Raw genomic sequence first — 26,675 nt, 5'->3', positions numbered from 1 at the left:
AAGATATATTAACTATAAACTAAAAATCTAATTGATTTTATGAATTATTATCTAGAACTAAAATTTTATATTTAAAATTTATAAAATAGATCAAAAGAAACAAAATACAATATTGATACACAAAATAAGTATTCTGAGCAACATATACTAATTTCAAAACATAAACAAAAAGTAGAAACGAAAGGTAAAAAAGATATGAAAGACCTTGTGTCTCTTCTAAAAGTGAGAATGTGTCATGTGCCTTAGACCTTCTTCATCTAGCCTTTTTACATATGCTCCAAAAATTTGACTCTACTTATTTGTTTCAAAATCTACAAAAGTCACATAAAAGAGAAAAAAGAAGAAGATATTTTAGTTAAATAAAAATTAATATTACTAAATTTAAAAATTTATGTGAGAGGTAGAGTATGATGTTTGATGAAGAATTTGTCTTGCTATTTATAGAGAAATTTGTGGTTGTGCGACTAAAGGACGTCAATTTCCTGTATGAGTTTGCTATGCAATAACTATCAATAAGAGTCAAGGTCAAAGCTTTAAAAAAGGTTGATTTATATTTTGCCAAATCCAGTCTTTTCTCACAGATAATTATACGTACCCCTCTCCAGAGTCACTACAATTACACGACTTCAAATTATTGAAGGAGACACAAAACACTACGACAATAATGTTCTACAAAATATTGTCTACCAAAAAGTTTTCAACAACATATGATTTCAGAGACAATTTTGACTTTGTTCTATTGCTTCTATTTACCATGATATTGCTTTCAATTTTGTTCTATTGGTGAAACATTTTTAATGGAAAGGCAAATTTTCCTTATTTTTTAAAACCAAAATATACTCCTACTTTCTCCTTTTTCAGTTTGGAATAGGTAAGATTAATATGTTGACCCAAAAAAATGGAAGATTAAAATATGCATCTTCTTTTTCTAATACTGTATTTTAAAATTTATTGTAGTAGATTTAGATTGTTTAATTTAATTTATATTTTCATCTTTGATTTATTTTGAATTATTTGAGATTCATATATTACCGTGCTTATAATTTCCTATTATTTCCTTAATTATGTTAAATTAATTTTCTTCTAATTTCTCAACCTTGATTGGTTGGTCATATAACTTTTTTTTTTGTGTAAACATAATTGTTACCATTCGTTCAATCCCAAAATGAGATAAAGAGGAGAAAGTCATTAACCTAATGGTTGGATAAAATAAGCTAATCAAACACAAGCTTACAACAAACATAGATAGATTGGAAAAACATAAATCGTTGTTGGTAGATCCATAGGAGCTCGGAGAAAGAGGCTACATCATGGTGTGTCAAAGAAACTTTCACGAATACATTAGAAAATTTAAAATTAGTTACTATCAAAAGATTTTGTAAAGTTGGAAAAGGGTCTTCAGTTTCATTGGTTGCTGGAGCAAGCCACTTTGAGATAGCTAAAAGACATGAACATGTTCTCTCCACACAGTAGGAGGGCAGAGCCGAGGTTCTCTCTATGGTGGAGGAGGTTGGACGCAATATTATCTCCCCAAGGAAGGAAGGCGGGGGAGGTTGGATTATCTCCCCATGGGAGGAAGGCGGCACAAAGGTTCTCTTTATAGTGAAGAAAGTTGGACGCAAGGTTCTCTCCATAAAGGAGGAGGGCAGAACCGAGGTTTTCTCCATGGTTGGTCATGCACTATTTTGATGTAATTTATTTTTTATTCCAAATGTTTTTTGAGCTAACAATTTTAGTGATTAAATTAACTATGCAAAAGTGAAAGTAAAGAGATATATAATAATTGGCTTAATTTGTTCATATGGACATTTTCTATGTGGTGGTAAATAATATATTTGTAACATACAATATACCTAGGTGTAAAAAATACACTTTTAATGGAAATATACATAAAGAATTTGTATATGAATATAAATCAGTGTATTACATCAAAAAAAACTTTCTAAATAATGTAAAATATATTTAACATATTTTTATTGAATTTAATTTTAATTACAAAACTTTAAACCCGCACATCGGGCGGATCCTTATCTAGTTCAATATACAGTATATATATTAAATGAAAAATAGAGTTTGACAAAAAAAATATATATATATATATATATATTTTTTTTTTCTTTGTTCAAAAATTTTTGGCTGATTTTTTGTTTAAAATCCAAAAAAAGGGTGAAAGTTGCATCTTGTGGTGTCCAACCTGTGACTCTTTCACCACGTTACTAGTATGTTTCCAGCAGAACCACTGACGTTTTACGTGAAAAGTGGGCCGACTAAATACATATTTATATAGCGGCCGCAAGCACCAGCTTGGCTTGCTTATTCCCTTCGCGGGCTCTGGTTGTAGGCTTATAGCAGCTCCAGTCGACGGTGGTGCTGTCTGCTGTGGCTGAGTTCAATATTGGGTTAGGAAGCGAAGACTGAATTCGATATCGTTTTTTTGTTTGGAGATTTTCGATTAAACAATATAAGAATATATGTGTATCTAAGTCTTCCAATAGTACAGGTTAACGCAGTTGGTTACGGAATTATACATTTACTAGTATGAGCCCGGACTACGTCCGGAAGTGCTTGCATGGCTTGGTTTTTTTTCTTACTGCAATTCCACAAAATCAAACAATTGTACATAATTTTTTTTATTGGTAAGACAATATATGAAAATGGATAGACATGCAAATTTTGGAAATACTACAACTATAATACTTTAGTATGAACTACACTCGTTCTCTTCTTAGCCATCATTGATCTCGAGAATGAAGATGGAGTATATATCTTTAGTAGTATTATGTGTTCGTGACCGTCTCTCAGGAATTGTTGACCAGTCTTTCCGGAAGTAACTAAATGTTAATTGATTAATTTTGTTTTTTTTGTCAACTGTTAATTGATTAATTTATTATTTAATTAGTAGCATAAATTGTTTTCCATAAATGTTTTGGTCAACGGTCTCTGAATTAATAAAAACCAAAGATTGTATTCCTTTCTCAGCCTATATATATATATCAAACCTTTATCTTCAATATATGATGCTTCAAAATTCCATAAACTCTTTTTCTTTCTCTCTATTCTTGATAAAAAATGGAAGTGAGAGGCTCAATGATATGGGTGTTCTTAATGTGTTTCATCTTTGCTCATATAATCATAAGTCACAAAAATGACTTCGTCGAAGCCAAGAGCTTTCCTAAATTTGAAGATTTAGAAATGCAGAAGAGACTAAAGATTATCAACAAACCCGCTGTCAAGATCATCAAGGTTTTTTATATATCTTCATAATCTTGCAGTTGTTTCTCTATATATTATACAATTAATATGTTAACCTCTATATATATATATATATATATATGTGTGTGTGTGTGTGTAAATGATATAGACTACACATGGAGAAAGATACGGATGTGTGGATTTCTTCAAGCAACCAGCATTTGATCATCCTTCTATGAAAAATCACGCATATCATTACAAGGTATAATTACAGATATATTGGTTATGTATACTTATATTTTTTTACAAAATACTATCTTTATGGTGTTCGATATGTCTTAGATGCGTCCAATATGGAAAGGAATGAGAGAAAGAGAGACAAATAGTACTGGATTTGGTTACTTATGGGAGAATGGTGTGGGTTGTCCCATTGGTACGGTCCCTATACGAAGAGTCTCTAAAGACGATCTTTTGAGAATAGACTCATTTGGCGATAATCACAAACCTCGTGGCTCTTGGAACACTACCACTAATGATCCTAATAATGTTGTTCATTCCGACAAACATCACGTAAGTTGCCTCTTTTAATTTAAAAAACAGGATTATCAAGTTACATTTTGAGATATTTTATACTGATTATAATGTTTGGTTATTGAATGAAAAATGACCGGGATTAGTATGTGGTGCTTCGGACGAAAGACTCAAAGCAAAGGTTCAATGGAGCAACAATGGACATTTGTATAACCGCTCCTAAGGTTAGGCCTACCCAATACAGTGCTTCTCGAGTTCACATGCAGATGGGAAGAGATTTCATCCAAGTCGGTTTGACTGTAAGTAATATCGATTTATTTATTTTGCAATCTACGTACAACTTGCACCTGGTAAAAACACAGGCCGGACTACGAGTTCTATTTTAATTTGTAACTAACAAAATATGAATTATATTGTTCAACAAAAACTATATTTACTAATTCAGGTAAATCCAGTATTGTACAAGGACAACCAACCTCGGACTTTCGTCTATACAAATGTAAGTCAGTCACATCATGCTAGCTAGTAATTTTTTTTTTTTGAATAACATAAATAATTATAAGGAGATATATGTATGTATTTAATTTGATGGAACAGTCAGGTGGAAAAGCATGTTACAATAGCAACTGCAACATTGGATTTATACTCGTTCGTCAAGATTTTCCGCTTGGTTCACCAGTGTTGCCAGTGTCTATTCGTGGTGATCGGATAAGTCGCTCTGCAAGCTTTGGTCTAATAAAGGTTTGGATAATCAGGATTACGAAGCATTCTAATTTTTTTTGCTTAAATAATGTGTTTTATAATGTATTATTAAAATTTACCTATTATTTTCGGGTAACAGGACCAAAAAAATGGAAATTGGTGGTTTGAATTTAGTGACACTGCAGCGGAAGTTGGCTTTTGGCCGTCAAGTAGGTTTCATCAAAGCTTTGGAAATTCAGTCGAGTGGGGTGGAGAAGTATACAGCGCATCACTGCCGAGTCCTGAAATGGGATATGGAGTGTTTCCTTCTGATAATGATATAAGTAACAGTGCATATATGAAACGTATAACCGTACTCGACGGGTTTTATAACTTTGACCGCAACGTGAACTATCTCGAAGATTTCTCTGACGATGAACGTGGCTACCAAGGTCATGGCATATACAATGCTGAAGATGCTAGTATCGGTCGTATACTCTTTTATGGTGGTCCAGGAAATATTTGAATATGATTAGAACTTTATGAAATGAATTTTAAAACATTACATTGACTTGATTATACAATTATATCGCCATTTATGGGTTTCTTTAAAACAAATTAAAGTCTTAACGAATTGAACAGAGAATTGGTCCAATGGAAAAAGGGCATCGACACAAGCTAAACTAATCAAGTAACCATTTTGTGTAATCGAATGGACAAAAATGTCTTTCTGAATGGCACGCATATCTGGTCAATGGAAGTTTACAAACTTCCAACTAGGTCATCTTTGAGATAACCTTTTGCGGGTGTAAAATCTTTGACTTTCCAAAGAAATGTATATCGTTCTATATATTCTTTTTTCAGCTCTTTATTTGTCAAGCATAGTAGAGGTTCATCACTCAACAAAAGTTAGGGTTTGATTAGTCCCGTTTGCCAAACGGGACTGACACTAGTATTTAGGGGTATGATCGGTAATTATTTTGTCTTCAGCTCTTGAGCCGATCTACAATGTTAAAGTTGGCTTTAGAGAAAACTACAAAATTTATATAAATATTCCGTTCTACCTATTGCGCATGAGTAGAAGATAGTGGAGGGGATATTATGAGGTTTAGAACTAAACTTGCTATGTAAACTTTATGTGTCTGTGCAACTTATAAAATGCGCAAAACAAAAAAAACTTGGTGAGTTTAAAAATTAAAACATGTAAAGCCTATGTATACATAGATAAGTGTTGCGCTGAAAAAACATGTGTTACACAGTGGAGATATAAAAATCGTATATTTTTCAATTAAATAATTTAGAAATTCAATTAATTCATCAATTAAAGAATTTTTTTTCTCACTTCTCTCCCTTCGTAACTTTGATTTTTTAGGAATCTAGTCACCTCCGTTAATTTCAGTCTGGTCGTGTCTTCAATGCGTCCATTGGTTTCTCAAATTTTTACTGAACTTGTCTAGATTTTGAGATCGTTTTGTCAAATTAAATTAACCCCTGGATTTTTCTTTTTTTTGCGGATCTTGTATTGTTCATCATCAGTTGCGGTTTAATTCTTCAATTTCTTGGTTCAGGATATATTGCCAAATAGTATCAGAATTTGTTTGTCCCGCCTTTACAGTTTGCTTTGTAAACAAATTTGTTTGATGTAGCTACATATTTTTAGGCAACTTTGTTATTTAAGTGACAAACTTAACGTTATCACAGATGTATGTTGTTGATTGTTTTACATAGTTTTACTAGCTGATCAAGGTTGTTCTTTTGTGTGTTCAGAAATGATGTCTTCGAGTAATATTCACGTCATGAACCACAAATGCTTGGTTTCCAAGATTAGGATTATGAAAGAAACTTATTGTATGTCTCTCCACTTTAATATTTTTATAGTTACAAAAACGCATATGTTAATCTTACATACTCCTATCTTATATAATAACTGTTTGAATAAATTATTTAATTGATGAAAAAATATGAAGCTTCTATTTTTTTTAATATTTTTTAACTTCTTTTTTTTTTTTTTTTTTTTTGATAAACAAGATCTTACTTTCATTCAACTAATCAAAGTAGCAATACAAACGGTGAAAGAGTTCAAAGCAGAGCTTGCAAAAGGAACATAAAAAACAGAGATAAAGGTAAATAAGTCGACAATCATATCCAAGAGGTGTTGGAGATTTGAGCAGGTGAGCAACAAATCACAATCTAACTCTAGGTGAGTCAACGCCACATTCGCTGAAACAGTGGGAGTGTGGTAGATGGTCCTAATCATTAAGACATTGGGACGTTTGCAGGACTTCCGCAGCCGAGAGACAAGAGGGTTTAATCTGCTCAGTGGCAAGGAATATAGTGGATGTGGGGTTAAGGTCGGGCATGGTTTGCTTGAGAAGGTTTCGGTAACCACACTCCATGGAGCAAATGTCATAATGCCGAAACTCTTCACGCTTTGATAAGGGGAAGGACACTTCCTGACTTTGTTGATATGATCTTGACAAGGGTTGGAGTGCAGGGAAAGTGTGGGAAGAAGAGTGGGAAGGTGTCGGTAACCTTCTCTTCTTGAAGAGAAGATCATAATGCCGATCTTCCTAGAGCTTCCAGGTTCAGCACAGCTAATGCAGAGATACACTTGAGATAGTTCCGGGGTAGCTGAAGCAAAGAGGTTAGATTCAAGAGGAACCGGTAACCACCGCAGCTCAGCAGAGGCGGGGTCATAATGCCGGTCCTCATTGATCTTTGGCAATCAAAGGTAAAAACTCTAAACATTTCTAAAGGCAGGGTTCTCAATGCAACTTCGCAACAACAGAGCATCAATGATTGATTATATTTCAACTGCAGTCTTCGGACAGTTGATTCTATAAATCGACACACAGATAAGCTACGGGAAGACGAGAGAAGCTTTGGAACAAACCTGGATCGATGGGGAACAAAAATTAGGTCTCGGGATCTTATCAAGATCTTACACAAATCCGGCGTCAACACAGAGCTCCTGTCCAACTGCAGCCAAGCAAACCACTTGGTGAGGGGATCTGGATCCAAGGAACAGAGAGATGACAAGGTTGACTTCAAGGGGAAGATGTGACAAAGACGATGAACAAGATTATAAGAGCGGTCTGGGGTCTCGAATTTGTCGTTGAGGGGCTGGAGACTCGTGAGAATCACCTCACTGTGAGAAACCACCGATTGAGATGGAGGGAGGGGGAGGTGGTGAAGCTGAAGCATGGCCGGAATTATTGAGAGGAGTTGCGGTGAACTTCCGGTACATTCATCGTTGGAACAGGCCGAAACTAGACTTAAAAGACAGAGCAGAGAACAAAGAAGAAGAAACAGCTTCCCAGCGGCGCCGATCGGAACCGACGCCGCCGGAGAGAGGATCATCGGGAGTTGTGCCAGGGAGAGAAGCGGCTAGGGCGAACTCAGTTTTTATGATAACGCAGGTATGTATGTGTTTAATATTTTTTAACTTCAATAATCTTTTTTTTTTACCTCTTTCAACAATCTTTTTCTTTATGTAAAAGTGAATATTCTCATTTTTTTAGAAACAACAACAACAATTAATTTTTAGAGAATTTGTTAGAAATGTTCTTTTTGGCATACCTCTTTTCAAAAATACCCCTTTTAAAAACATTTTCATTTTTACCCTCTTTTACACAATCACACTATGTTAAATAAATTTTTAAAATTTTTTTTTTTAGGTTTGAGTTCCCAATTTACATTTAGGGTATAGTTTTTAAGGGATATGGTTTAGTACTGGAGTTTATTTATAATTTTGTCATTTTATATATTAAAAAGGAGTATTTTTGAAAATGGACACCATGAAAGAGTAGTTTTGAAAAGTGACATAGGAAAAGTATTTTTTAAAATCCCCCTAATTTTTATGGTAGATTTTAAATTTTTACATTTTTATTTTTGTAAAATTTTAATAAATTTAGAATTAATTTAATAATTTTGATGAATTGGGCACACCATCGCTAGTACAATAGTCGTAAGACTCGTAAGTCGTAACGTATCCTGTAATAATAGATAACATACTTAGACGATCATCTTGGTGATTTAAACAATAAATGAGAATGTGATTAGAATTGTTACAACGATAGTATGGACTGTTTAATATGATTTGTAAAATGATTCCATGATATGCAGCACAAGACAACCTTGTGTTCATAAAAGACAATTTTAAACGTCTCCGAGTTAACCATAAAACTTTTGAATAATTCGATATAATAATACTTGTCAGTGAAGATTTTATCCTAACGGTGATTACTTTCTTTATTGGTTAGGAGATTGTGTATGTCCTCACCTCAGGGCCGGGGACAGAGTGTAGTAGCACATTGTCAATGTGGACGACATTTTCAATATTTTTTTTTTCTTCTTTTTCTTCCATCAAACGGCTCTATATATCTAAAAGACGGGAAAATGGCCATTTCATACCCGTACACACCTCGAAAGTGTGAATTGCTACCTGTACAAACAAGAAGTGCCAATTTAAACATGTACCACATGACATTTTACATTTCATACCTGTACGCATAAAATCGAGCCAATTACACAGTCCACGTTAACGGATTTAAGTCAACCGTTAGATAATCTGACTCAGATTCCACGTGTTTTTTGACATGGCAACGAAGATGCAAAACGACGTCGTTTGATTCGTTTTTCTCGCAAAAAATTGTGGAAATTCCACACTCCAGAGATTCGAACTCATGACCTCACATGTGATTTGGGTAGGAGGTAACCAGTTGATCTAACAACATTATTCGATAATAAGATACAAATTAATCTTTATAAACCTAACATAACAATCAAAATCGAAAAAATTTCTGGAAATTCACACTCTCGTGGGTCGAACCCGCGATCTCAGATCTCAATAGCGTAGGACGTAACCAATTGATCCCACAACTTCATTCGGTTATATCACACAATTTTATCTTTATAAAGCTTAAAGATATCTAAGCCTCAATTGAATGAAATGTCGTCGTTTTGAATTGGGGGAAAAAATGAAATGTTAGGGTTCTTCTCTCAAATCCCGAATCGTGGTTTATTTGGGTTTTATTTTCTTCTTCTTTTTCTCTGTAATAGGCGACGAGAGAACCGACGAAGATGGACGAAGAAGGTGATCAATTCGAATGGAGAGAGGAAGGAGTAGGACGAAACGAAGAGATAAGGTAAATCGAAGTAGATTTCAATGTCTGATTTCAATTTAGGTTTTATTTTAAGGTTTTAATCTTAGATTTCATGATGCTGTAGTGATTCGAGGGTGAAATTCAATGTCTACAATGGTGGATACTGGGCAAAAGATTACAAAGGTGACATTTTTTATCTTCAAGGTTCGAAATCGGCAACTATAACATGCAATCCGGAAGAGTTCTTTGTTAAGGTGTCGAATGAGTTTAGAGAAGGAATTTATGGGTATATGTTGTGGTATAAGTTTCCATTTGAGGAACATAAGGAGCGGAAGAGGTTGATAGATTCAGATATGAGTTTTACAAGGATGTGTGATGCGGCCATATGGGTTGGAGTAGTTGATGTATTTATGGTTAAGTCGTCAGAGCATCCTCATGATGTGGAGATTACTGAGCCCTGTGATGCAGAGATTCGAGTTGAGAGGAATATAGCCTCTTTTCTTGATGAAGATCCGAATTTTGACTACCATGACACACCTCCAAACTCGGATGATGAAGGTGGTGGAGAGAAGTTTGTAAGATTAAAAAAAGGTAGTGGTCAGCTGCAGTTTAAACAAGTGTTTGACACTCTAGAAGATTTCAAAGAGTGATTGATAGATTATGCTTTGAAGGGAGGATACAACATTAAGCTTGATAGATGGGGGAAAGAAAAAAATGGAGCTGTTTGTTCAATGGATGGTTGTCATTGGAGGTGTTACTGTTCGTTTCATAACCCCATTGAGAAGTGGGTTCTGAAGACATTTGAAGATGATCACAATTGCACACCTGATGGGTATTGTAGATTACTAAAGTCGGCTGTGGTGGCAAAGATGTTTATGGATGAGATAAGGTCGAATCCTGATTATTCACCGAAAGCTATACAATATGAGGTCCAAAAGAGGTTCAATATTATGATCACACCTGATGTATGCAAGAAGGCGAAGAAAAAAGTATTAGATATGATTCACCGTGACCATTTAGAGCAGTTCTCTAGGCTCAGAGATTACAAAGATGCAATCCTTGAGTAAGTTATTTTTTTTAATGATTGTGTCCATATTCTAACACTTTTTATGATTGTTTTTATATTCTAACACACATTTTTATATTTTTTGTAGGACTAATCCTAACTCCACTGTGGAGTTAGACACTATCATTGGTGATGATGGATCAGAACTATTTCGAAGGTTCTATGTCTGTTTTGATGTGTTCCGCAAGTTATGGCCAATGTGGTGTCGACCCATATTTGGTATTGATGGGTGTTTTCTCAAGTCTACATTTAAAGGGCAATTGTTGGCTGCTGTTGGAAGGGACGCCAATAATGGCTTGTACCCCATAGCTTGGGCTGTTGTAGATGTTGAGGATGAGGAGAACTGGACATGGTTCTTAAGTCATTTGAAAGATGATTTTCATCTGCAAGAGGGTCAAGGATTCACAGTCATTTCTGATAGACAAAAGGTATGTTATTGTTCTAATTTCATTTACATTTTATTTGCCTTTGATATTTGAATCTGATCTAATTTGTTACTTTTCATTTATAGGGCTTGTTAAATGCAGTAAACAGGGTGTTGCCTTATGTTGAACATAGGATGTGTGCTAGGCATATCTATGGTAACTTGAAGGGTGATTTCCCTAATCAAAATGAAGTGAAGACTCTGTTTTGGCGTGTGGCAGAAAGCTATACGGTGGCTGAATATGAAGCAAACTTGCAAAATGCAAGAAACTATGATATCCGATTATATGATGCCATTATGCAGAGAAATCCCAGGAATTGCAGTTTAGCTTTCTGTTCACCTACAGCCAAATGTGTTGATGTTCACAACAACATATCAGAGTCGTTCAACAATGCCATCGATCCAGCAAGGTACGTACCAATGGTTGAGATGTTGGAGACTATTAGGAGAAGAACCATGGTGCGTATTGATTTGAGGAAGACTGCGGCCAGTCAGTATACAGGTCGAATCACTGAGAGGGCAAAAGAGATCTTAGAAGAAGAAGCTAAGTACATTAAGTATTGCTCATTTGTCCCAGGTGCAGACGGTAGATATGATGTTCGTGAGTCTGGTATAAATCACAGTGTGAATCTTAGGCTGAGGACATGTATTTGTAGAAGATGGGATATGAGTGGAATTCCTTGTCGCCATGCTCTACGTGTGATCACCGAGAAGAAGCTTAATCGTGAAGATTACATTAGCGACTGGTATTTGAACTCGAGGCAGTTATGTATTTATAGTGATTCGATTGCACCAGTTAATGGTATGTTGTTCTGGCATAGAACTGGTTCTGTTGTGGTGCCACCTGCTGCTTTAGTTGAACAGATTGAAAACAGGAAAGGTAAGAAACCAAAGCTGAAGAGGAAGAAAGCAAGGCATGAGTCTCCTACAAAAAAGAAGAAGAAGCTTAGTAGAGAGAATAGGATCATGCATTGTAGTCTATGTGATTACCCTGGACACAACAAATTAAGGTGTCCTAATGCTGGAGTGGAGAGATACAAACCACCAAGGAAACCAAGGAAGAAGAAGCAGTCATCAAATGCAACTCAAGGAGCTGAAGGAAGTCAAGTAAGTCAAGAAGCTCAAGGAAGTCAAGTAAGTCAAGAAGCTCAAGGAAGTCAAGCAACACAAGACTAACTAACAATTTGTTGCTTGTTAGGTCTGTTTTTCTTTCTGTATGCTATGGAGGTTTCTTAAAACAATATGATATGTATTTGGTTTTCTTAAGACTTGGTTTAAGACAAGATTATTAACATGTTTTCATCATTTTGAATGTCTTATGAGTTTTTTTTTTTAAAAAGCAATATGATCATTTATTCAATACAACATCATACATCATACACCATACATTCACTAAAACCAAATTCAAAAGATAAACCTAAAGAAGAAAATCATCACCAAAGCAAACACTACAATGTTCTTCAAGCTACGAAGCTGCATTTTCAACTCTCCAACCTCCTTCTCAACCACAGCCTCACATACACGAGTATCCATTGTCAAAATGCCAATTTCTGATTCACAAACATTGAAGTCTTTTTCCATTTTCATCGAAGCTCCTTCAAGCTTAGTAACTTTCTCTATCAAGTCTTCAATCTCTTGAACCATACACGTATCTGTCCACTTGAACACATGACTCCTATTGTCCTGTAACATGTATCTAAAGCTTATACACATAACCACAACCAAATGCGAAATTGACAAAACCACAACCATTGACAAATCCACAACCATATGCGAAGAAGACAAAACCACAACAATATCCAAAATTGAAACACACTTACATGTTCTCCAAATGGACAAGCATGAAACAGTCTTCCAGGGTTTCTAACTGTGTTTGACGTCTTCATCACTACACTTTCTCCACACCGACACTTCTTAGGAAACCCTCTGAATCGCTCACCCATTCTCAATCACTGTAATTCGGTATCAGAGAAGAAGAAAAAGAGTGTTTGGTAGGTTTATCGAACCCAATTACAGAGAAAAAGAAGAAGGAAATAAAACCCAAATAAACCACGATTCGGGATTTGAGAGAAGAACCCTAACATTTTATTTTTTCCCCCAATTCAAAACGACGACATTTCATTCAATTGAGGCTTAGATATCTTTAAGCTTTATAAAGATAAAATTGTGTGATATAACCGAATGAAGTTGTGGGATCAATTGGTTACGTCCTACGCTATTGAGATCTGAGATCGCGGGTTCGACCCACGAGAGTGTGAATTTCCAGAAATTTTTTCGATTTCGATTGTTACGTTAGGTTTATAAAGATTAATTTGTATCTTATTATCGAATAATGTTGTTAGATCAACTGGTTACCTCCTACCCAAATTACATGTGAGGTCATGAGTTCGAATCTCTGGAGTGTGGAATTTCCACAATTTTTTGCGAGAAAAACGAATCAAACGACGTCGTTTTGCATCTTCGTTGCCATGTCAAAAAACACGTGGAATCTGAGTCAGTTTATCTAACGGTTGACTTAAATCCGTTAACGTGGACTGTGTAATTGGCTCGATTTTATGCGTACAGGTATGAAATGTAAATGTTCTGTGGTAAATGTTTAAATTGGCACTTCTTGCTTGTACAGGTAGCAATTCGCACTTTCGAGGTGTGTACGGGTATGAAATGGTATTTTTCCCTCTAAAAAACAACAGACATGGTGGAGCTTCGCTGTCAAATCCTATTTTATTTTATATTATTATCGCAAAAAAAAAACAATAATAATACTTTTTGTTTCCAAATAAGCAAAAAAAGAAAGATTATACACAGACTCAACAATTCTCTTTCTTTTTTTTCCTTTTCCGTTCGACGAGAGCTCTGCCGCGTAATCGTTCTCCGATCTTTTCCCTTCAAATTAGGGTTTTTTTTTGGAGTGCGGTAAATCTTTGAATTTTTACGGGAAGGGTTTCTGGGTTTTCCTCTCTTAGGGCTCGTCGAGTTGAGAAGGAGGGAAAAGTTCTGTTTTTTGATAAAAAAAAATCGCCGGAATCTGAAATTCTCCGGCAGATATGGCGTCTGACCTTCCGATGAGCCCTCATTTGGAGCAGATTCACGGAGAAATCCGTGACCATTTCCGAGCACTTGCGTATGCCTTTTTCTCCCTTATTAATAATCTCTTCAATTTCTATTTCTATATATTTCTAACAGTAGAGAATTTACAATCCTTGAGATTTTTCTCTAAACGAGAGATTCAACATCTTTTTTTGCAGGAATGGGTTTCAAAGGTTGGATAAGATTAAGGATTCTAGTAGACAAAGCAAGCAACTTGAAGAACTTGCTGACAAGATGAGAGAGTGTAAAAGGTACGTCTTGGAAGTTCACTTGGTGATTATATATGAGTAGAAAAGAGTTTTCATTTTTTTTTTTTGTGATCAAGGACTTTTTTGAAATCTCTGTGTTTTTAAGAATCTATAGTTATCTAATGATGATGTAATGTGCTTTACGTTTAGGTTGGTTAAGGAGTTTGATCGTGAACTCAAAGATGGAGAGGCTCGAAACTCTCCTGAAGTAAATATGCAATTGAATGATGAGAAACAATCTATGGTGAGTTTACTTTTTATTACCTTGTAATAAGTAATATGTGTACTTTCAAAATCTGTTTGTTGATATTTCCTTTGATCTATGTGACAGATTAAGGAACTTAACTCTTATGTTGCACTAAGAAAAACGTATGTATGTCCACTTCCAAGGAGCTGCATTGTTCTGTACCTATATTTGATTTTCTCATATACCAATCAGTATGTGTTTAATATACTTGTCATTTGTTGTGTTGCTACAGGTACTTGAATACACTTGGCAACAAGAAAGTTGAACTTTTTGATACGGGAGCTGGAGTCAGCGGTGAACCCACAGCTGAAGAAAATGTCCAAATGGCTTCATGTGAGTCCGTCTAAATAGATCAGTTGATTTTCTTCTGCAACCAGAAATAGTCACAAAAATTGACATATTCGAAGATTAAATTGCTTATATTAGAGTATAGAAGATACGTAATCGTGTCCTATGGGCTAATGCTCTGGCAACATTTGATGTGTTTCAGTAAATTTTTATTGGAGGGTAATACATGACTGTAACTGTTGCCTTTTTCACCTTTTAATGGCTTTTTTACCTTGGTAGTTTGATGTGTCAATAAGTTTCTAGTAGATGGTAATAAAGGACTGGATTCCTTTTATCTTTTGGCTTACACGATATCTAGATTGAAGTGTGTGGCAAGAATAATTGTCTTTAGGGAACTATCCTGTGGAAAAATGTGGACCATTATGTTATGATTCTAATTTTATCGTTTATATAGCAATGTCAAACCAAGAGCTTGTCGATGCTGGAATGAAAAGGATGGACGAGACCGATCAGGCTATTGAACGCTCTAAACAGGTAAGTTAGAGTAACACGTGTATACTACTCGGTCTATAATGCTATATCTCTTGTAACATCCGGTGTTTCTTTCCAGGTTGTGCATCAGACAATCGAAGTTGGCACTCAAACTGCATCCACTTTAAAGGGACAGGTAACAACAAAGCATTCACCACCTCTCTTCCTGATATTCTTATGTGGCGCCATACGCTGACCTATAAAATTTCAGACGGATCAAATGGGCCGCGTTGTGAACGACCTAGACACAATTCAGTTCTCTATCAAGAAAGCTTCGCAGCTAGTGAAAGAGATAGGAAGACAGGTTTGTATAAACTCTCATAGGACTTTCATATTCTCATACACCTCAAAAGATAAATTGGTGTCTAATATATACCACTGTTCCCTTTTAACCCCAGTTCTGTCCTGTCTCACTTAGGTAGCTACCGATAAATGCATAATGGCGTTCCTGTTTCTGATTGTCTGTGGTGTTATAGCCGTAATCGTTGTGAAGGTAATCACCATTGGACTCTACCACTTTTGTTCAAATGGCCTAAATAAAGTTATGTTATTATTATCGCCGTAATCTTTCCAAGTGTTGACTCTGCTTAAATATAAAAAAACAGATCGTGAACCCAAACAACAAAGACATCAGAGACATCCCTGGACTAGCTCCTCCAGCGCAATCAAGAAAGCTCTTGTACTTCAGAGAATAGCCGTGTGGCAGGGCCGAGAGGGAAGTTTTGGTGCATATTACACTTTCTGTTGCGTTTGTTGTGCCCTTCCACGAAAGGGGTTGGTTGTTCATGTCATTTGAATCTGAGCTTTGATTAGAGTTTTGTAGAATATATATCATCATTCTTTTATTATTTATGACCATGTTGTATAATATATAGCAAGATCAATATATTTTTATAAGATCCATAATGTCTTATTTGTTCTCTCCATCTTTTTTCTCAACATTTTCATGATCCATTAATTTTGTATACTTTGATGAAATAATTTATATAATAAATAGGAATGAGAACAGATCCAGGGCCACACACTCTGGATCATAATGGCTGGTCTCTGGAGCTATTGCATCTAGTGAACACATTTATAACATTGAGAGACCCTACAAATAATTCTGCCATTCGCGTTTCCTTTTTAAGACTAACATTGTTAAGTAATCCGAGGTAAATTCTATTTGTAAAATGTTTGGGTTCCAAAGGAGATAATGTCATTCACCTGATAAGTGAAACAATATAAGGGGTCATTCTTAGACGGCAGTGTGGGTTCCAAGCTGTGTCCGCCCGATATGTGACAATCGCGACGTTATCAGAGGGGCTTCTTCATCGTTAAGCTCCAATCCTCTGGGGCTCCCCCCATCTGACGAATTCTTCTCCTTCCAGTCCTGCAAAATTATTTGGACCAAATCCATATGAATGCATACATATAGGTGATGCTGTCGCTATATCTTAATTCTAATGGTTGGTTTTTACTTCCTTAAAATCGAATGTTTGAGTCTGAATCCAAAACTAAAAATAATTGATCCAAAAGAGAGAACCAAATCCTGATATGGCCAAAATAAGCACATCTAAAATTTCATTTTTTTCTCAAAATGATGGATAAAAGTTGATTGAAAACCTTTGTCTGAAACCGTTCAAACCGAACCACAGAGGATTAGGGTTTACTTTGGTGACTATAGTTTGTAAACCGACAAACCGAACTGGACCTGGATTGAACATCCCTTCTTACTTTTCTTAGCTAGTGAATGAATATGTAAAATTCAATTTACAATGTAATGTACCTTCGTGATTCGATCAGGGAGGCTTTCCGTGCTCGGTGGTATTGCTTTTACATCCTTGATTTTTATGTAATTGTACATTACAACACCACAGAGCGCTGTGCCAAACACATGATAAGAAGAATATAGTTAACCAATGCACAACATTTAGAGCTTTATCCAATTAGATATTGGGATGGAAAGAAACAGACCTATAGCATATCCAGTAATGTTCAGCCCAGTGATTGTAGATTCAGGAAATATGACAGTGGAGAGGGCTATGAGAATCCAGTCTTTCAGAACCCCAGCAACTCGGATGGTTACAGCGCCTGTTCTTCCGATTACTAAGAATATGGAGAAGTTTAAGGCAAGTGCGCAGAGAGCGTTTGAGAAAAAGATCCAGAAGTTGAATTGGATCTGCGTGACATCTATATTTGGTTTCTCCAGTACATACCAAGGCAATGACAGGAAAACAAAGCTGCACAAAATAAAGGAAAAATTGCAAGTTTAATGCGCAGTAGAATATATTTCTTGCATCTACCAAGAAATAATACATGATGTTGACAAACATGAAACTTTGTACAAAAGACAAACAAGAACAAGAGGTCACATCAAGTCAACAAAGTTTTCATCTCAAGCCAATTTTCAAACAAGAAAGCTTTGAGATGTGTTAGGTTTCTACTGCGTACCTGCATGGAGCTATATAGTATAAGCTGGTGACTGGATTCAATGTCAAGCCCTTCTTTTGAAGAAGAACTTGAGTCAGCACCAGTCTAAGTGCTTCAGCAAAGATTCCCATGACCTGGTAGACTGTGCCGATTACATTGAAATTAATTTCGCCATAGGATGATACTACAACTCCAACACTGACTAGCACCATGTTCATGAACACATCACACCTTGCTTTGTCCGTGCCACAGACAACGGCCATGAGAAATGTTGCTACCGGCACTGTCATTATATATTGGCGTGTTAAAAAGCTTCACAACATAATCAACGATTCATATACTAATATAGGGTTTGAGCCAAAACGGAAGTTGTGTATTGACATACTTAGTGCTTTGAGCATCTGTATGAAGGCAACTGAAATGTGCAAATATGCAGTATTTCCGAACCTGTAAAAAAGAGTAAACAGAATACTTAAGAGACAATTTAGACATCAGGTATGACAAGCACCGGAAAATTCAGAATTTGAAATATACAGTATTACTAGAACAGAGAGCATCTATAAACCTAATATGTCCCACTGTACAAGGAACAAAGGCTTACCAGAGGCTGGATGCAAAGAATGCGCTTATAGGTACCACACAGGTCACATATCTGGAGTTGAAGAGAATATGTTAAAAAGGAGAAAGATGATAGAAACAACGTACATATATGCCAATAAACGTGATAAGCTGGCTTACATTTCGAAAGTCATTTTAACAGGAGAGACAACCTACATCAAAAAAGAAGAAACTCATCACTTAACTATTTATAAGGATTCGAAGAGTCATAAAGAAGGTCAAATATGCCCAATGAGAACTCCTCATAAGATGAACACGAAGCATATTAATTTCGCCAATGGAAGTGTAACTATAAACGCTAAGAGTTTATTATGTACCTTGAAAACCCGAATAAGAAGGAAGGCCACAAATCCAGAAAATCCCATATGGATCATAGTCAATGTTATAGGAAGTGGAAAATTGAAGTATTTTGGAGAAAGAACCCACTGCATAAGAAACCCAAAAACGATAAAATAGAAAGTAAAGTCAGGATACCAAAAAAAAAAACAACAAAATAGCTATACTCACTAACAAAGACTAAGAATGAGTACAAGCCAGACAACAAAGGTCTCCGGTTTCATTTCATATACACACAGCATTAGATTCAAACCTCAATTCTAAATTCTAGTTACAGAGTTACAACCTATAGCATGCAAAAACAAAATCCAACAGCTACACAGCCTATATGAAGATCTGCATAAACACTATGAGTAAAGTAGGCTCAGCAAAAATCACCTTGTTGTAGAGTATAACTCCAGAAGAGAGTATAATGTAGATCAGTAAGTAGATATAGGTTAGTACAAGCGACTTGTTTATCATCTTAGCCATCTTCTTCTTCCTCTCTCCCACTTATCAAAGCAAAGCCTAAGAAAAATCACCGCAGATGCAAGTATCCTTCGATAGTCACAACGATATAGGGAAGTATCCCACAACACGCAACAGATTCTGAGATTCCATAGAAGAAATCTGAAATTTCCAAAAACAAATCAAACTTGAGATTTCTCAACTAAGAACACCAAATCGGGGATTCGAAATACTCAGACGCAAAACCCCCCAAAAAAATCCTAAATCGGTAACGAGAAATCTGAGAGATCGTAATCAGATCCGGAGAAACAATACCTCGAAATGAGAAGCCGAAATGCGAATCTCGGCTTTGGAGAAGAAAAAAACGTGTGAATCTATCTTAGTTTAAGAGGGGATCAAGATACGAAGAAAACTTTTTTCCGATAACTCCAACCAAGAATGTTTCCTATGAGAGTAAGAGTGAAGAAGAAGAAGATGATAAAATGCGTCAGAGCCTTCGATGGCGAATCAATGACGAAGCAGGTGAAGATTTAGGCAAGGAGAGAGACGTAGAAGTGTTGAGTCAGAGCTTTTGCTGCTACGACTGTGTGTTTGTGTATACTGTATAATGCTCTCTCTCTCTCTCAAGAAAAAAATTGAAAATAATGGAGAAATTAAACGACGGTGGGGATGAAGGTTCAAACATGTAAATCTTAAATCTAACGGCTATGGTTTTATGTCCTTGACGGGTGACTTACTTCAAGCTTTTTTTTTTCTTTTTCAATTTAATCAATGATATATTTAGATTTTAATGATGGGTCCATTATGTTTCCAAACCTATCTTAATCACAATAAAATGAAATTTATTATTTTTTAATAACACGAAATCTATTAGATAACACATATAAATAATGCAAACTGTAGATTCAAATTATTAAATACCAAAAAAAAAAATTATTAAATACCATTTTGTAAATTAGATAAATATTATTTCTTGAAAATATTACTTAACGATGTTTATAAAACTTGTTAATTGTAAAATTAGTCTTGTCTCATGTGTTTTTTCTTCTCGCAAATTTATCTTCATAAGTTTTTTTTCTTTTTTCTTTGTTTATACATAACTACTAGGATCGAATCCGCGCTACAGTGTAAGAGAATATTCACAGATACATGCGGTTTATAACAGATTGGAATATGTTAAATTCTCATTTTAGTATAGTATAGTCGATTACGGTGGATTATAGATTCTTACAATGAGTTTGGATAAAACAATAGAAGAAAAAAAAGTAAATAGTAATAAAATGATTTGATATAATAAAATAAATAAAAAACAGAGAAAAAATTAATAGAAAGTATGATATTGTTGAGCTAAATTTTTCTACATGGTCTGACCGTTGGAAAATTGCATACATATTTTGACATGTTGCAAAATTATTATCCTTTCGACAATATTTACTATAAGAGAGAGGTTCAAGTTTCTTCACCACAGTGCCCATGTCTGGTCTCCAACATGATTCTCGTTGCACACAGGCTGCAGCCAACGCGGCCAGCTGCATCAAGACAACGCACCATATCAATATAGTATACCAAAACTATCGCTTGTTTTTTTTTTTTTTTTTTTTTGGCATTTGCAAAGACAAAGTAAAAACAAAACTTTGGTTCTACTGTCAGCAGATAAATTAGTTTTCTACGTATACACTAAGTTATTTTTTTAACGCAGCAATGAAACAATAATATTTTCAAAAATCATGTTGCGATCAACGCATTGCTCCACTTTGTCTTTGCTTAGTTTAGGGATTGCCTAACATAACACACATGCAACATCTTTATTATTAAACTAATCAACATATTTCATTTCTATAAATCTCTTCGCACAAAATTTGGCTTTTTCCAACTTCTTTTGTTACTTTCAATTCTATATATAGGCCTAAAGAGAGTTTTATTTATTTACTAGGTCATATCCCACACAAATTCGCAGATTGTTGTATAATAGAATATATTAATTAATTTAAATTTATTTGATAATGATAAAAAATTAACAAATTAATTTAAATGTCATTAACATTTTTTTACACTTTTATTTATTTAAATCATACAATATCAAAATATATAACTTATTTAAAAATAATCATACATACATTATACATATGTCTTAAAGTTATTTGTTTTTTATTGTTCAACTTTGATAATAATTTTCATTAGTATTTTTGAGCATTTGAGGTAATAAAATATTATTTAATAATAAATTTTTTTACTATGTGATTTAAATATATAATTTAAGTTTTTCATATAAACGAACACATAACCTAAATTATTTAATAATTAAGAGCTAAAATATTTTGAAAGTTAAAAATACATATTTCCTATAAATTAAAATCATATAAAGTGCATCAAAGTTTTAAAATACAATTTAAAAAATGATTTTTAATATTTCCCTTAGTTTAAGACATATTGCTAGGCTTAGTTATAATTTTTAATCCTTGTAATAAAAAGCTAGGTAGAAAATAAAAAAAAATTCAATTGGTTTTTAATATAGAAAAATCTTTAAAGTACATATTTGAATTAAATTAAAAAATAGTGATTTTTATATTATTATATGTTGAATCACAAACTGAATATAATGATTATTATTCTAAAATAAATGTATTACAATTTTGTTGGATGTAAGTGAGAGGTAAAAAAAATTGATTTGATAATTATATTACAAAATTTTCCTTCATGAGAACATTTCAAATTTTAAGAATAAAATAAATATACATGAATTTGTAAGAACTAATCAAACATCTAAAGTAAAGAATTAAGATGTTTTCTTTAGATTGATTCCTTTATTATGAGATGGTTGGTTATAACCAAAATATTATTATGGTCATCAAAATTTTATTATACATATTAGAATACATATGTATTTAAAATCAAAATAATATAAGAAAACAAAGAAGAAAAAAAGAAGTACATAAAACAAAGAAACAATAAATTTCAAAACAATGTAAAACATATAGTAAATAAAAATATAATCAAACTCTTATTTGGGATATAGTTCAACCTATGCAAAAAATTATAAAATAACAAAAAAAATATTTAGGATTTGGAATATGGAGGAGGAGGATGTGAGAATGGTTATTTATAGGATAAAAAGTGATGGAAGTTACATTTCTAAAATAATTAAATTAGAAGAGTTATAATTAACAGTGTGTTTAAATGAAAATGAATGGAGGATAAAAAGTCAATTCACAATTTATGTAATTTCAGTTACAATTTAGTAGTAAAGAATGAATTTAAAGTATGCATTAATGTATATAACTAAATGTGTTGTTTAATTAAAAATAAATTTTAAATTTTAAAAAATTAAATGTCAAATGGACCAGTAAAGGGAGAGTGAAACATTTGAAATATGAGGCCATGAGGGTTAATGAGTTATAGTGAGATATGTGTCTTTCTTTTAATAGATAATACTGAAATTGATATATCAAAGATAACTATTTGAGAGTTACAAAAGTGCAATTAAGTGCATATTAATATATTTTTAACATATTCTATTATATTATATTAAATTCATTGAGAACACTACTATGATATTATTATGGAAGTTACAAACAAATTTTTATACTTTTCTAACTCCTAAAAGTAAAACCCATTTAATTAAAAGTGAGTGTTGGTGAGTCCATAATTTGATTGAAAATATCCCTTATATATTAATAGAGGAACATTTTGGCAAAAAAAGCTGAGGTGTCAGCATTACAGAGCTCAGGACACTCTTTCCTTTATTTGCCATCAGCTTTTAAAAATATTTACATTTATTTACCATTGTATTTTTCTAAAAATATAATTAACACCCAAAATTAAATTTTTGTATTATCTTTCTAACTTAATTATATCCTTTAATTATATTTTCATAAAATCTTTAAAATGAATTTTAAGAATCCTTTGTTCATATGATATAATAATATAAGATTGATATTATAATAACTCTCACGGGTTAAATTTTAATTATTATACAATTTTTTTTATAGATATATACTACACAATCAAATTTTAAATATTTCAATTACCCATAAATATAATAGATTTTATAAATAAAAATTACAGTAAAAACATTAAATAATTATTTTATACCGCACTATGTGCGGGTTGTTACCTAGTAATATGTTACGCATTGATCGTTTAAAAGGAATAAGAACATCTAATTCTCAAATAAACTTGATTTTTTTGTTAAAACCAGCATATGTGAATTTCAATTTAACTATGGAAATTTAAAAAATAAATATGAATATATTAGAAAGGTAAGAAATATAAAAGAAATATTTTGTTTTATATAAATAAAATAAAAATTGAAAAATGGTTAAATATATATAATACTTTCTAAATTAAAATATAGAATCAAAATCTTACAACACATATGAGATATAACAAAATTTGATATTGGTGGGAGAGGAGGAGAGAATGATTACTTATAAGATGATAATCCAAATTATATAATGGAGATGAATTTTTTTGAAAAAGAACAATGTAAATATATATATCATATAATCTTTAAAATTAAAATTTAGCATTAAAATTTTACAATGAGATTTCATTTGGTTTTTTTGTAACCCATACAAAAAAATAAAATGATTTGAGGTATTGTGGAAGAAAATGAGAGAAGTGGAAGAGAATGGAAGAATGTGAAAATGAGAAAGTATAAGAATGCTAATATGAGAAAATGGGAGAATGCTTATTTAATGATAAGAATTGATAGAAGTTACATTTAGAATTATGAAAATTATAATTATAATTTATTGTGTTTGAATAAAATTGAGTGGTGGAATATAATTAATGCATAATTTATTTTATTTTCAGTTATAATTTTATTTTAATGTGTGAGTTAAATGTTTTATGTTAATTGGGTCTTAAATGTTGTTCAAAGCAATTATACAATTAGGAAACAAATAAAAAATTTAGAAAGTATTAAATGAAAATCAACCAATAAGAAGAGACTAAAACCTTATTTTATATATATGATTCCAATTCAATATACCAAATGACGTGAGTAATGGTATAATACAGAGTGGTATCAAAAACCATCTCTTCTCAACGCAAGCAAACGAGAATCTGAAGCAGAAAAAAGATGCATTAAACATTATCCAATCCACAAGAAATTGTTGTTCAGACGGTGAGGTACGAATGTACGATCGAGACCTTTACAACCTGTAAGGAGCTCCAGCAGAACAATGCAAAAACTGTACACATCGCTCTTTGAGCTCGATAATCCTTCCATTTCGCGTCTGAAATACATAACCCAACATGTTTAAAGAGGACGTACGTATCCCCTGCATTAATCTTAATTAATAAAACAAATCGAAAACCACCAGACACCAGTAAGGATAAATTAAATATCTCAAATATGGACATTACTCTGGAGCAATCATAGAGCCAATATCGCCTCGGAATACCATGGTATTATTATCTGAGTGAAATATAGTAGCCGCCATGTCAGGCAGATCAAAATCACCGATTTTGGCAACATCATCATCAAACAGAAGTACGTTGCTGGATGTGATGCCATGGTGGATGATAGCCCGATGGTTAACTTTCTCATGCAAGTACTCAAGTCCTCTGGCTGCACCAACAGCGATTTTGACTCTTTGTTGCCATTTCAAAACAGGACCTCGTTGTGTTCCTTGGACACCTTTTCTGCCTACAGCAAAGAGACACGTACGTCATTTATTAGTTTCCTCCTTTCGTATCTTAGTTTCTAAATGTTCCAAGTATTTAGTGTCTGATCTGTATCTGCTCACCATGAAGAACATCATGAAGAGATCCATTAGGGGCAAATTCATACGCAAGAACACGGAGAGGGTCATCAACACAATAGCCAATATAAGTGCAACAACATTATCGTGTTGGAATCTTGAAACCATTGATATGATAAGCTATATGAGAGGCTAAAGGGAACATGTGCAAGTGAGAATGCACGTTAGAAGGAAGCTTGAGTGAAGAAGAAATATCTCTAAGTCGTAACAAACTTTAGAGAGTATAAATAGTTAGTAGCGTAAAGACTCATCCTGCGTGATCAAATTGTGTGAATTTGTTAGATCAGAGCTGTGTCTCTGTTCATGGTGATAAGAGAGGAAAACTGTAACTCCGATCTTATCAGTTAGGGTTCATCGTTTATATTGGGAAATTGAGAAGAGATAAAGAGAGAAAGACCACACCTTCAAACTTATCATGATACCTGTTAGCATTTTCTACATCATTAAAAACAACATTTCCAAGGGATTGGTTTTTTATGCTGGATCATTTAAACAAATTAAACGATCCATATACACTTTATAGTATGTACCTGGGAAAGAAATACTTCACCTGTCTGCTTACTAGGGTAGCAGCTTTAGGGATTTTAAGAACACCGTAAAACAGTCTTCCATCTGAACTTGCGATTGATGCCATTGAACTTTAATTATCGGTTAATTTTTCAACTCATCCGCTGGAATGGATGGTACTACAATAGACGGTTTGTGATCTACTGGCTGGTTCATGTGTGAATCTGCTCTTTGATGGTGGTGGCGTCCATTGTAACCTTTAAAACAATTAAAACCACATTAACTTAGAAGTTAAAAGATCGACACAAAGAAAAACACAGTTGATGAAATAGGTGAGCTACCTGCTGGTTTGTGCTGGCCTTGGTCCCGTGTCAGCAGCGTTACGGAACCCACACCAACAAAATAAACTCATTACACTCTCTGATAAAGGGTCAGATTCTATTGCTATAGTTTGACGGTACTTCGAGAGACTCCTTCTTAGATAATTTTATTATATGTTCAATGTCTGCCATATAATATAAGGTATATACGGATTCACCTCTAGGGGTGAACCTCTTTTATTTACCCCTCTTAATTAACCAATCAAAATACAACAAAACGCCATATCATATCATATCATATTTATAAAATAAATCAAAATTAAAATAAAAAGATAAAACAAATTAAGGAAACAAATTCTGTAGATTTTTAATAAGAAAATTATGTCGGCCTGGTTTATAAAGGAATGATTAGAGTGTAGTTTTTACAATTAAACAAAATTATATGTCGGTTTGGGTTTACAAAATAATGATTAGGGTTTAGATTTTACAATTAAACGAAATTTTATGTCGGTTTGAGTTTACAAAATAGTGGTTAGAGTTTAGATTTTATAATTAAACGAAATTATATGTCGGTTTGGGTTTACAAAAGAGTGGTTAGATTTAGGATTTAGATTTTATAATTAAACGAAATTATATGTCGGTTTGGGTTTACAAAAGAGTGATTAGGGTATAGGGTTTAAATTTTATAATTAAACGAAATTATAGGTCGGTTTGGGTTTACAAAAGAGTGGTTGGGGTTTAGGGTTTAGATTTTACAATCAAAGAAATTTATATGTCGGTTTGGGTTTATAAAATAGTGGTTAGGGTTTAGATTTTACAATTAAAGAAAATTATATGTCGGTTTGAGTTTATAAAAGAGTGGTTAGA

At 33.6% G+C, this 26,675-nt stretch overlaps 5 protein-coding genes and 1 long non-coding RNA gene across 7 annotated transcripts; 3 read left to right on the top strand and 3 right to left on the bottom strand.

Annotated features, from left to right (window-relative positions):
• The first annotated feature begins 3,010 nt into the window (after positions 1-3,010).
• On the top strand, positions 3,011-4,975 carry LOC104758124 (protein neprosin-like). The gene is made up of 7 exons (XM_010480942.2): positions 3,011-3,243; positions 3,362-3,454; positions 3,535-3,762; positions 3,870-4,022; positions 4,169-4,222; positions 4,321-4,464; positions 4,565-4,975. Exons 1-7 carry the CDS (start codon positions 3,070-3,072, stop codon positions 4,928-4,930), a joined length of 1,212 nt encoding a protein of 403 aa, XP_010479244.1. The 5' UTR covers positions 3,011-3,069; the 3' UTR covers positions 4,931-4,975.
• Positions 4,976-10,663: 5,688 nt separating this feature from the next.
• LOC109129953 (uncharacterized) lies at positions 10,664-12,175 on the top strand. The gene is made up of 2 exons (XM_019239004.2): positions 10,664-11,003; positions 11,087-12,175. The coding sequence occupies exons 1-2, from the start codon at positions 10,773-10,775 to the stop codon at positions 12,173-12,175; spliced, it is 1,320 nt and encodes a 439-aa protein (XP_019094549.2). The 5' UTR covers positions 10,664-10,772.
• A 202-nt stretch (positions 12,176-12,377) lies between these two features.
• LOC104759831 (uncharacterized) lies at positions 12,378-13,043 on the bottom strand. The gene is made up of 2 exons (XM_019239003.2): positions 12,820-13,043; positions 12,378-12,682 (listed from the first exon to the last, which is right to left on the bottom strand). The coding sequence occupies exons 1-2, from the start codon at positions 12,940-12,942 to the stop codon at positions 12,404-12,406; spliced, it is 402 nt and encodes a 133-aa protein (XP_019094548.2). The 5' UTR covers positions 12,943-13,043; the 3' UTR covers positions 12,378-12,403.
• A 664-nt stretch (positions 13,044-13,707) lies between these two features.
• Positions 13,708-16,324, top strand: LOC104758122 (putative plant SNARE 12). 2 transcript variants are annotated; one of them, XM_087495539.1, is made up of 10 exons: positions 13,708-14,120; positions 14,245-14,337; positions 14,485-14,578; positions 14,666-14,707; positions 14,814-14,914; positions 15,324-15,403; positions 15,480-15,536; positions 15,612-15,704; positions 15,819-15,893; positions 16,006-16,324. In XM_087495539.1, coding segments are annotated over exons 4-10 (498 nt in total). In that variant the 5' UTR covers positions 13,708-14,120; positions 14,245-14,337; positions 14,485-14,578; positions 14,666-14,705; the 3' UTR covers positions 16,096-16,324. The 2 variants fall into 2 exon arrangements, with proteins under 2 accessions (XP_087351665.1, XP_087351664.1); XM_087495538.1 differs by having other exon boundaries at positions 13,750-14,120; positions 14,666-14,703.
• Positions 16,325-16,463: 139 nt separating this feature from the next.
• LOC104758123 (putative sugar phosphate/phosphate translocator At1g48230) lies at positions 16,464-19,878 on the bottom strand. Its single transcript, XM_010480941.3, has 10 exons — positions 19,529-19,878; positions 19,145-19,375; positions 18,748-18,855; positions 18,551-18,582; positions 18,414-18,464; positions 18,198-18,259; positions 17,834-18,095; positions 17,357-17,622; positions 17,169-17,263; positions 16,464-16,772 (listed from the first exon to the last, which is right to left on the bottom strand). The coding sequence occupies exons 2-10, from the start codon at positions 19,235-19,237 to the stop codon at positions 16,638-16,640; spliced, it is 1,104 nt and encodes a 367-aa protein (XP_010479243.1). The 5' UTR covers positions 19,238-19,375; positions 19,529-19,878; the 3' UTR covers positions 16,464-16,637.
• A 4,277-nt stretch (positions 19,879-24,155) lies between these two features.
• Positions 24,156-26,040, bottom strand: LOC109129952 (uncharacterized). Its single transcript, XR_015586194.1, has 4 exons — positions 25,830-26,040; positions 24,967-25,745; positions 24,584-24,866; positions 24,156-24,453 (listed from the first exon to the last, which is right to left on the bottom strand). It is a non-coding gene; the product is annotated as an uncharacterized LOC109129952 (long non-coding RNA).
• Positions 26,041-26,675: the final 635 nt, after the last annotated feature.

The sequence above is a fragment of the Camelina sativa genome, chromosome 17 (genome assembly GCF_030686135.1).
Source record: "Camelina sativa cultivar CO46 ecotype springtype chromosome 17, ASM3068613v1".
Lineage (NCBI taxonomy): Eukaryota > Viridiplantae > Streptophyta > Magnoliopsida > Brassicales > Brassicaceae > Camelina > Camelina sativa.
The sequence above is the reverse complement of the archived record's forward strand: the minus strand, read 5'-3'. Positions and strand labels throughout refer to the sequence as shown.

What these genes read in the sequence shown, in the direction of transcription:
- LOC104758124 (XM_010480942.2), top strand. Translation starts at nt 3,070, where the DNA reads ATGGAAGTGAGAGGCTCAATGATATGGGTGTTCTTAATGTGTTTCATC. An exon ending in CCGCTGTCAAGATCATCAAG is followed by an intron (nt 3,244 to 3,361) that starts GTTTTTTATATA and finishes TAAATGATATAG; the next exon opens with ACTACACATGGAGAAAGATA. An exon ending in TTCATTCCGACAAACATCAC is followed by an intron (nt 3,763 to 3,869) that starts GTAAGTTGCCTC and finishes GACCGGGATTAG; the next exon opens with TATGTGGTGCTTCGGACGAA.
- LOC109129953 (XM_019239004.2), top strand. Translation starts at nt 10,773, where the DNA reads ATGTGGTGTCGACCCATATTTGGTATTGATGGGTGTTTTCTCAAGTCT. An exon ending in TCATTTCTGATAGACAAAAG is followed by an intron (nt 11,004 to 11,086) that starts GTATGTTATTGT and finishes TTTCATTTATAG; the next exon opens with GGCTTGTTAAATGCAGTAAA.
- LOC104758123 (XM_010480941.3), bottom strand. Translation starts at nt 19,237, where the DNA reads ATGGCTAAGATGATAAACAAGTCGCTTGTACTAACCTATATCTACTTA. An exon ending in TTCTTTGCATCCAGCCTCTG is followed by an intron (nt 18,260 to 18,413) that starts GTAAGCCTTTGT and finishes TCTTTTTTACAG; the next exon opens with GTTCGGAAATACTGCATATT. An exon ending in CATTACTGGATATGCTATAG is followed by an intron (nt 17,264 to 17,356) that starts GTCTGTTTCTTT and finishes TGTTTGGCACAG; the next exon opens with CGCTCTGTGGTGTTGTAATG.
- LOC104759831 (XM_019239003.2), bottom strand. Translation starts at nt 12,942, where the DNA reads ATGGGTGAGCGATTCAGAGGGTTTCCTAAGAAGTGTCGGTGTGGAGAA. An exon ending in CTTGTCCATTTGGAGAACAT is followed by an intron (nt 12,683 to 12,819) that starts GTAAGTGTGTTT and finishes TACATGTTACAG; the next exon opens with GACAATAGGAGTCATGTGTT.
- LOC104758122 (XM_087495538.1), top strand. Translation starts at nt 14,044, where the DNA reads ATGGCGTCTGACCTTCCGATGAGCCCTCATTTGGAGCAGATTCACGGA. An exon ending in ATGATGAGAAACAATCTATG is followed by an intron (nt 14,579 to 14,665) that starts GTGAGTTTACTT and finishes TCTATGTGACAG; the next exon opens with ATTAAGGAACTTAACTCTTA. An exon ending in CTATTGAACGCTCTAAACAG is followed by an intron (nt 15,404 to 15,479) that starts GTAAGTTAGAGT and finishes GTTTCTTTCCAG; the next exon opens with GTTGTGCATCAGACAATCGA.